Source organism: Lethenteron reissneri, chromosome 49 (genome assembly GCF_015708825.2).
Source record: "Lethenteron reissneri isolate LAM-NWPU_2019-01 chromosome 49, ASM1570882v1, whole genome shotgun sequence".
Taxonomy (NCBI): domain Eukaryota; kingdom Metazoa; phylum Chordata; class Hyperoartia; order Petromyzontiformes; family Petromyzontidae; genus Lethenteron; species Lethenteron reissneri.
Window position 1 is genome coordinate 500347 of NC_083827.1, and position 10279 is coordinate 510625.

General features: G+C 51.9%; 1 protein-coding gene across 6 annotated transcripts in view; it reads left to right on the forward strand.

Annotated features, from left to right (window-relative positions):
* The window catches only part of CEP192 (centrosomal protein 192), a 126574-nt gene extending 116604 nt beyond the window's left edge, over nucleotides 1-9970 (forward strand). For 3 of the 6 annotated variants that reach the window (XM_061571957.1, XM_061571958.1, XM_061571960.1), the window contains one exon: nucleotides 4709-9504. In XM_061571957.1, the coding sequence (XP_061427941.1) occupies nucleotides 4709-4850 (142 nt within the window). In that variant the 3' untranslated portion in view covers nucleotides 4851-9504. The other 3 variants (XR_009756628.1, XR_009756626.1, XR_009756627.1) reach the window with 3 other exon arrangements.
* Nucleotides 9971-10279: the final 309 nt, after the last annotated feature.

The following is a 10279-nucleotide window of genomic DNA, read 5'->3' on the forward strand; positions in this document are numbered from 1 at the left end:
TCCCCCATATAACCTTAACAGATTGTTGGGGCAAGTGCCAATGAAGGCCCGCACGGCACACAATGGAGTGGGTCTCGAGCACCACCGCTGCCTTTCTCTCCCCATTGGCGATATTTACTACACACTGCACTAAGTATTCATTGGAAGCTGAGTCCACCTCGGCGAGGCCCAGGACCGGTTCAGATAATTGTCACTGGTGTTGACCGTGAGCATAAATCAAACCCGGATAACTGAGTTCAAAGCGCAGCGCGCTAACCACTACACTACCGCTCTCCGCACGCATGCATGTGTAGTGACATCAGGGATATCACTGTATGGTGCTGGCCCAGAAGGGTCGTACCGTTCGATGTTCCTACATCGTGGACAGTACCGTGTGGGTGGCTGTGTGTAATACTAGCCCTAGCGGGGCTTGGCGAGCACTGGGATAGTGCGGGCACCATGCACAGTGGGTGGTGGGGGCTCCCCCGAGGGGGAGGGGGTGAATGTCAGCCCAGGCGCAGGGTTGCCCCGGGCCGTGGCACTCTGGTTGACCCCGTAGACACGTCATCCGGAATGTCCACACAGGGGGCTCCAGGTGGGGGGGACTAGTGGGTGACCATGTGTCCGGAGAGAGCTCTTAAGAAGGATCGAGAGGGAACGAGAATGTTCAGGAAGGCGGGCGGGGCCGAGGGCGGAACGGCCCTGATCGAAGAGGGATATAAGGCGGGTTCCTGAGAGGGACCGAGGTCGCTGCATTCAACAAGCTGGAAGCTCTACATCTCAAGCTGAAGCTCCATCCTACGAGGAAACCACGTGGTCGTAGACCCGAGTGAGGGATCGACCCTTTGTAGCAGTAAGTCGCTGTATTCTGGTAAAGGGGCAGTTACCACTTTGTGTTATGGTGTTACAAATAAAAGTGTTGCCTCTAAAAGGAACAATGTCTGCGACTCAATTGGACCCACTACGACTGGTGTCGGAAGTGGCCAACACGCTAGTTACTCAAGTAAGCTGTAGACTTTACACGTTGCGGACCAAGTACCTGGACGTAGGACGACGAGGACTTCGTGCAGCTTGCAGCTCCGGAGGATGCGGGGAGATGCTGTCAGCGGAGCCGGGTGCCATCCGGGCGCTCGATGCTTCGCTGTCGGCGACCCTCCGGGAGGCGCACGAGCGTCTCGCAGAGCTCCTCCACACGGCGACTTCGCTCTTAGCGGAGTTTAGCCTTGCGATCTCGCCGGCGACGGGAGGAGTGGCAAGACCGCTCGTGAATGGCAACTCTGCTGCCATTTCACGACGGGCGGGAGACGCGGTGGCGTAGCCCGCGCGATCGGCCACCATTTTACCGCCTGCGCGAAGCGCGCAGCCTGACAAACTTGAAGGTGCGCCATCGGCGCTGAGGGACAGCCCGGCTCTCCAATGTCGGCTTCCCTTTGTCGAAGACTTCATGGCTCCCGACAGCGATTGGGTGGCTTTCAAGCGGCGGTTCCTCGCGAACGCCGGCTTGGCGGGGTGGTCGGAGAAGGAGGTACTGTGGGCGCTACCTGTCGCCCTTGACGAAGGCGCCCTTGCAGCGTTTCTCGCCATCCCGCCGCTGAAAAGATCCACCTTTACGCAGGCCTTCGATCTACGGGCCTCCAGCGGACGCACGCCACAAAATCGCCAAGTGCGTCCGAGCCCAGCAACTTTTGCATCGGGACGGGGCGCTGGCGACTTGCGCTGTGTCCCGCACGGAGCCGGGACCACCGCATAGTGTCATTTTTGTACAAGTGGGTTGAGGTATTTATTTATTTTCTTGTTATTGTTGAGGCACACTGTTTTTTTGTTCGTTGCATTTCACTTATTGTTCATTGAGGGGCTAGTTGACAGCTGGGAAGGCTAGATGCTACGAGGGGGGGGGGGGGGTGATATAGTGACATCAGGGATGTCACTGTATGGTGCCGGCCTGGAAGGGTCGTGCCGTTCGATGTTCCTACATTGTGGACAGCACCATGTGGGTGGCTGTGTGTAATACCAGCCCTAACGGGGCTTGGCGAGCACTGGGATAGTGCGGACACCACGCACAGTGTGTGGTGGGGGCTCCCCCGAGGGGGAAGGGGTGAGTGTCAGCCCAGGGGCAGGGTTGCCCCGGGCCATGGCACTCTGGTTGACCCCATAGACACGTGATCCGGAATGTCCATACAGGGGGCCCCAGGTGGGGGGACTAGTGGATGACCATGTGTCTGGAGAGAGCTCTTGAGGAGGATCGAGAGGGAACGAGAATGTTCAGGAAGGTGGGCGGGGCCGAGGGTGAAGAGGCCCCGACCGGAGAGGGATATAAGGCGGGTCCCTGAGCGGGACCGGGGTCGCTGCATTCTACAAGCTGGAAGTTCAACACCTATAAGCTGGGAAGCTCTACGTCTCAAGCTGAAGCTCTCCGTCCTACGAGGCAACCACATGGTCGGAGACCCGAGTGAGGGATCGACCCTTTGTAGCAGTAACTCGCTGGAGTCTGGTAAAGGGGCAGTTTACCCCTTTGTGTTACGGTGTTACAAATAAAAGTGTTGCCTCTAAAAGGAACAACGTCTGCGACTCAGTTGGACCCACTACACATGCACGCATGCACGCACACACACGATTACACGCGTACACGAGTGCAGACATGCTTACGTAACGCACGCACATACACACGTCTCCACCACTCCTCCTTCCACTCAGACCAGAATTCCAGCCATCATTTTTCTTTTTCCTGGAAAAAAAGGAGGAGGACCCGGCAACCCGGGGGAGACTGTTGGCCTGACCACGCTTGCGCCATCGCGAGTCCAAAGTCCCGGCTATGCTCGATCCCAACGCGGTCGCCCTCGATTACCCGCGCTATTTCCGTAACGCTCTCATCTGGGTTCTATGACCGTTAATTATTTCAAAATCTGAGTTATTTGCACCAAAAGTGTGGGGCAGCGCGCTTATGTCTTGTTTACCGTCCACATTTAGAATCAGAACCTTTATTTAGCCTGGAGAAATCCGATAAGGAATGATGCCCTTTTTCACAAATGTTGGTCCATTTTGGCGTCATCTGGTCCAACTCATGTGAGACTAGGCTCTAAGGAAACCTGTCTCGGGTGTGGACCAATCAACTTCAACGACAGTGCACATTATCAGAGTTATGTCTTTTGTTTGTATTATGACTGCAGGTATTGCGGTCTATGCAAACATGACTCCTTGTAAAAAGGTGTCAGTTTTGTTGCCAGATAGAAGGGTAAAAAACCAATTATCTTGCTTCCGTGAAGGGAAAGTACTTTCACAGAACAACTGCTGTTGACTACCTACTAAATAGTAATAATTTTTCGTTGATCTGGATTTCGACCTTAGTATTGTGAGCCGCACAATCTGACCACTGCCACCCAGCTGAGTGTTAATGCAGGAAACTGAAACTGAACATTGAATTTACCTAAACATCAGCCCGAGCGTGGTGGTAGTGCACATCTGTGGTCCAGACACTTGGAGGCGATAGGGCAGCGACGTGCATTGTGCAGCGTGTACCGCAAATATATTTTCTGACCTGTCCCCTGCTTTTAAAGCGTTCCTCTGGACATCTTGATTTCCTTCCACAGTGACCATATTGTCCTGTCAGTGTGTCTCAAATAGACTGCATCTGTGTGATCCACCAATTTTACCTCAAGTGCTACAAGTTTTGAAAAAAAAATCATTTAAGGGGCTCATAAATTCAACTCAATCGTTTTCCTTTTCCATTACACACCAAAAAACAGGATGCCTGCATTCAACTGAACATGACTTTATCTCATGGAGGCCATGGAGTATCTAGTAGTAATTTTATATATTTGTGCGTGTTTTTATGCGTGCAATTCAAAGCAACGCTATTTTTTTTTTATAAACACAATTAGCGGACTGTGTTTTGTATGGCAAGCATCGTCACCACATGTTCGCGATTGTTCACGACCGCCACATAAGGCTTTTTTTAGCCCACCGTCCCTGGCTTTGATTAAGAAGTAAACTTTGTTTCGCCAAAGCGAAAACGCACAGACGAGGGGCGTGCACAGGGCGGGTGGCCATGCGGATGGACAGCCCGGTGAGCCACTAGCGGTGGATGCGGTGGTGGTGTGTTGTGACGCAGCCTGGCGTGGCCATGCAGGGGAGTGGCCGTGGCTTCACTCAAAGTTTGGTTTTATGAAGGCAGTTCAATCATAATTAGTCATGCTGTAAAGTTATTTCATAACAAAACCGAGTCGGGGATGAGAACTTCCCTGTGAGAGCCTCTGAGGCAGTGGAGTTGTACAAATGTCCCTCCTGGTGAGTGCCTCTCGTGAAGTCGATTCGGTCAGCAATGGTCGCACTGCATGACGTCATGTATCACAGTGCAGTCAAAATTACCAGAAAACGTGGGTCCGTTAACAAAGACTGTTCATTGAGAAAATGACCACCCATTGACGGCCTTTGTCTGGACAAAAGTCAAAGTGATGTCCTGTGTGGACGGGCACTCGTCTCCTGTCTGTACCCCTGAATCAAAGTTGTAAATTCCACAGTCCTGAGTCTATTCGCAGGACCTCCATTGTTGTATGGGAATTCTATATTTGATGTCCTGCAGGCTGTGATTGGTGACGGTTTGATGTGACAGCAACACAGGGGAGGGCTTCCCAGGGCGCCTCCTTGGTATCCGAATGCCTTCGTCACGTTCCCTTTCTTTCTCTCTCACAATGCCTCCTCTGTCTCTCTGCTGCCCACACCACTCCCTCAGGGCCCAGCACTACGTGAATCTACCGGTGCAGTTCAAGCCACTGGTGGCCGGCACCAGCGAGGGGCTTCTGGTCATCGAGACGGCGCCAGGGAGCAGTCTGTCCGTGCGCCTGCACGGGGAGGCCATAGCCGCCCCACAGTGATGCACAGAGAGGAGGATGGGGGGAGATGGTGCTTTCCTATCAGGCTATCGATGATCTAGCACGCTCCAGCACTCTTGTGTACAAGCATGTGCACGTGTGTGTAGACGCGTGTCCTTGTGCACACAATCGTGCTTTCTTGTGTACTCTTGTGTACGGGTGTGTTTGTGCTCAAAAGCACGTGCTCTCGTGATGTGCTTGCTCGTACATACGCACTTTCACGTGCTCATACGAATATGCGCGGTCATGCACGCACGTAAACAGTACTTATTGCTCATACACGCACGGTGTGCGTTCATAGGTCATTCACAACAGCAAATGCATGTGTTCACGCACACATGTTCATAAATTCATGCTCCTCTGAACACTCAGAAACATGCCGTCTCACACGCGCATTATTGTACACACATTCAAAAACAATGATGCGCGCCAGTTCACACTCGTAATCGTAACGTTCCACGAAAATCGCCGCACATTGTTGATGTAGGTTTTTATAAGAGGTGAATTTGGGCAACTCGTTGGTGACTCGTCCACACACGCTCGTGAGTGGACGCGTTTAGCCGCACACGCTCAACAGCAGCGGCCGCCATTTGCCGCTAAGTGGCTGTCACCTCACCAAGGTGCTTGTGCAAGGCCAGGTGCACTCCAAGGCCACGTGAAGGGTCGCTGACAAGAGGCCACGGGAAAGACCCAGGTGCCATGGGTTGACTGACTGACATAACTGGCAGATGCACTAGCTTTATCCCCTGCTCTGCCAACTTGCTGCGTTTTAGCCGCTTGGCACTCCGCTCATTGTTGTGAGCGTCGCTCCTTTGCCCTCCGCTGTTGTTGGAGGGCAACTGCCTAAAACTGCCCAGTAGCGTCCTTCACGAACCTCCTCGTGAAAAGTCACTTACACACATGCACGCCCGTTCACATTCCAGTCACACCTACCCATGATCACATGCGCATACTTGGCTGTCTCGCATGTTAGCATTCGCCGAGAAGTCTAAATGTAAGAAGAAATATTCACTCCCGTCCACAGCAGCAGCTGCCTTCATTTTTCTTAAGCGATTAACTGTTCCTCTTGTGTTTACATACAACACTACACACACACGGCGGACAAATTAATGGAAGCCTTTTTGAGATTGCTCGATCTTGGTTCAATTGGGGGTATTAGGTAGGCGAGTCTGGTCCACAGCAAAATATTGTTTGTTGGTATCATGGGTTGGTTGTGGAAAATTTCCAGCAATTGCTCATTTACAAGATTATCTTTGCATTAACATTTTCTGGGGCAGCGTGCCCTGTAACTAAGCTGAGAGGGTCCCCTCGAGGTGAAATCCACGAAACAGACGCCGTGCCTACAAGGAGGACGGCAGGCTCAAACCACAATTCTGTTTCAACAAAAAGCTAAAGTGTTATTCTTGAGTGCATGCGTGCGTGCACATACATGTGGAGAGCTGCGGCTGCTCCGCTCCCCCAGCATTCCCATATTCAATACCTGGCCGTGGTGCTCACCGCCGCGTGACGGCTGTGACCTCCCCTCGGTAGCCTCAACCGAGAATGGAGAAACCGGCAACCGGGCATTTGTTGGCGCTAGCTCCATCCTTCATTGCCACGCCGGCCCTGATATGCAACACGCTCACTCGCATCGTGGCCATGGCAGTCCATGGAGCTAAACTAGAGATGTTTGTGTTTAGGGATTATGAATTCGTGTGGAAGGCTTTTGTGTCGGGCTTTGTGCTCGTTGTGCTAGGGTTAGACCAGGTTTAATGTTAGGATTACATTAGGTTTATAGTTACGTTTAAGGACACTAGCAGTTGCGGAGAGTGTGAAGTCCACATCTGCCTGGATTACTACTGCAGGAGTGTTTCTCACACTAGGGCATATCTTGGGAAAAGGGTAGAAACTATGTGTACGTGTTTCGTCTTGAGTGGTGTGTTAGAATGCAACCGATAAAAACCGTCCACTTTTAATTTCTTATAACGGAGGGCATCGCGAGTCAACCAGCACAGGTGGCGTGGCAACAGCCCTACTCCCACATGTGGTGGAGGAGAGCGTGCAGCGCAGGGGTCGCGCGTGTCCGGGACGTGCTGCTGCTGGCGGTTGTGGGCTCCGCAGGAAGCTGGTGGAGTTGGACGGGGTCGTGGCGGCGCCCTCAGGAGGTCGCGGGACAAACGAAATCCGCGCGTGATGGGCAACGGTGGTGCGATTGGTGGCACGGCAGCAGCTTGTGACGTGACGTGGAGGGAGAAGTTTGCGAGTTGTGCGCGTGTTTAGCCAAAAGCCATTTCAAGCTGTTCAACACGTGCACCAGGCCCTCGTTCGTCTACAGTTGTATGTACCCAGGAGACTGTTATGAACTCAGACTGGGCCTTATTAATTGGAAAAAAAATGCAGCAAATATATAAAATATACTAAAAACAAATTGCTTAAATATTTGGCTACACGACATGCACTGTGTGTGTGTCTCTGGTGTGGTGCAAGTCAGTGGCCTTTTTGTCTCACGAGAACAATGTCATGCCGCCACCACGGCGTCCCATGCACGTTTGGAGTTGAGGTCATTATTTGCATTACTTTCCAACATCGGAATTCAGAGGCTGTCCCAATGTCGAGAGCTCTTGGTGATCCCAATGAGGTGACCTCAATGTCGAGAGCTCTTGGACTGGCGTTGGCCATACCGGGCGAGATGTGGTGGAGTCGCTGAGAACGTTCACTACAAACGCGGTCATTGACGCTTAATCCCAAAACCAGATGCTTCGTGATCGATACTTCCTACTGGACTTTGATGCGTCTTTTACATTATTTTAGATTGAAACCACTCCTTCGCAGTGTGTGGTGGTACTCGCCCAGTCGGCACATGAGAGGTCGTGAATTCTAACCCAAGTCGAGGCTTATCAGAATGAACAGCCACAGGTCAACAAAGTTATCGCGAGGAGAGTGACCCGCGCCATGGGCGTATGTGGACTACACCGCTGGTTCGGAGCCTGCCCTGCATGATACGGCGTGTGATGCATTCGGTAGATGCCTGTCAAGCAGTGTTCGTTATATCGCCATGGATTGGACTAACAAGAACCAGGCCAACCCATCTTTATATTTGTTGTGGGGAATTTATTTTTTTACTTTTTTTTTTAACCCGGATTTGTGGGCATCCCATGAAGCCCATAGACCAGCGTCTGGTGGGCTTATGCTGCATTATTAACCGAAGCACGTGTGAGTTTTTTTAAATATTGTTTTTCTCTGGACCGCGCCCAGATTCTGCAGCTTCCCGTGGTCTTCAAGGGGTCTAGAGCATTAGGCTTTTCTTCCAATGAATACATTCCAATCAAAATGTGGCCTTGGATTTTCCCAGGGGCATTTCCTAGGTGTATCTAGAGATACGTTTACTCACATCGTTATTGCTGGAAAATAATCTGGCATCGTACGTGTAGAGCATGGGTCCACACGTAGCGATGTGTACAGAACAATGAATGTCGCTTGATGTGATCTCTTCATGGATTTGCCAGGTCCTCTTCCGGACGCGGCAGTTCAAACAACGGTGCCAGATTCTCAACTCCCCCACCTCTCCGCCCAGCAGCATAACCGAGCACACCACAGTCGATCAGACAGTCGTGTGTGGTGGGATAAAGTGTGAGTGCTAAACTCTTCGCGGACGTGTCGGCAGCGTGGAAGTGTAGGCCACGTGCCCTCTGGAGAGTTCGCTAGAGCTCGCGTAGAGGTCCTTCTGCCAGCAGGTTACACGAGCAATATGCAGGGCTGCACATTTAGCTTTGTTCTTTACAAGTTGCGACATGTTGGCCGGGCGTCTGTCATCGTCATCACAATACATGGCCACCGCCCATTCGTCACCCTGTTCAGTCTTCGTGCCAGTGGTGGTGCATGGATCCGGTGTGCAGAAGCCACTCTTGAGCCGTCTAGGTAATGCACATTCGATGTGTAGTAATAAACTAGTACTGGACTCTCGCCATAACTGTCCCCATGGGAGCTGCAGGAACGAATGGACTATGACAGTGGATTGCACCGATTATTCAATGAGACCACCTGCACGAGTCGCCAGAGACATCATCTGGGCTGGATATTTGTTACCTTATCAAACTGGAGCCAATAGCTACCACCGGCATCACATTGCGTAAACTGCCTCGAGCGCGTTCGCGTTCCCTTGACGTCCATTGCTTTAATTGAGAATGGGAATGTTTACTCCGGACGGGATGATTCTCATCTCGACGGTTTGCGTGTTTTTTTTGTAATTTTCATATTTTAAAAGAATTATAACTGCGTCTCCGTTCCCGCCAGTGGAGCTGCCACCACGGTGTTGACCGCAAAATCTCAACGGAGGGAAACGACCGATCATCGGGATGAGAACGGCACCCTTGGTGTTTGATGCAAACAGGCAAGGTTCGTGTGGATCTCCCCCCCCCCCCGCAAACCTCCCCATGCCTATTCGGGCTCCCAACTTCACTTGTCCGCCAACTTCCCGCTTTGATATTAATTCGCAGACTGCATTAGTGCGTTGATGGAAAGTGCCGCGAGCAGGCAGTGATTGTGTGTGTGGCTTGGCGGGAGTTGATAGGGCTGCGTTTACAAATTGCTGCTGCTCACGTTGGCATCTGCGGTCCAGGCCCAGCAGGCTACTAAGTTACCCCCCCCCCCCCCCGCCTGTTCTTTGTTGTTTAACTTTGATCCCCCCCCCCCCAGCTGCTCGCCCGTTCACGGTGGACAGAGCCCCGATGTTTCACCGCGGTTGAATCGCACCGACACCGCTCATGTGCCGAGTGGCCTCTGCCGCGTAACTGGCGTCTGCGGAAGCACAACCACTCGCTAGGAAGTGACTAGTTAAGGTTGTTTGGTATTTTCAGAACAGACTGAGCCCCAGCACGGGAATATGGAATCTCTCGGTTGCGACCAACAGTGTAGATGAGCACTCCCTTGTTGTTGGAGCATGAGGAACACCGATTGCATTCCACCATGGACAGCACCCCCAAGTCTGTTGTTGCCTTTGTCGAGCTGGACAGCACTGAGCAGCTGTCTCGTAATCAAATCATCATCATCCTCACCAGCATTGTCTTCATGCAGTGTTTGTTAACTTCAGCATACATGGCAGCAGTGTGAAATTGTCTCTTCAGCGTGTGCTGCCCTGCACTTTATTTTGTCTACCAATTAATAAAACATGAATAAAACAAATGTATTTATAACTGGTGAGAGGTGCATTATTGCTCTCGCAAGGGCGGCATGCGTACAACATTTACGAACGCTGGACATATACAGTGCGTGCACGTGAGACAGAAGTGTGCGTTTCGTCTGGAAAGTCTCGTCATTGGCAATGAGGTGGAAGTGTGCAAAGGTTCATTTGACGGAATTCCACTCTTAAAATGAACCGTGAGCGATGGGAGCCGTGGCTCGGTGATTAACATTGGCACTGCGCTGCGATCTCCGCAATGCTGGTTGACATTCCT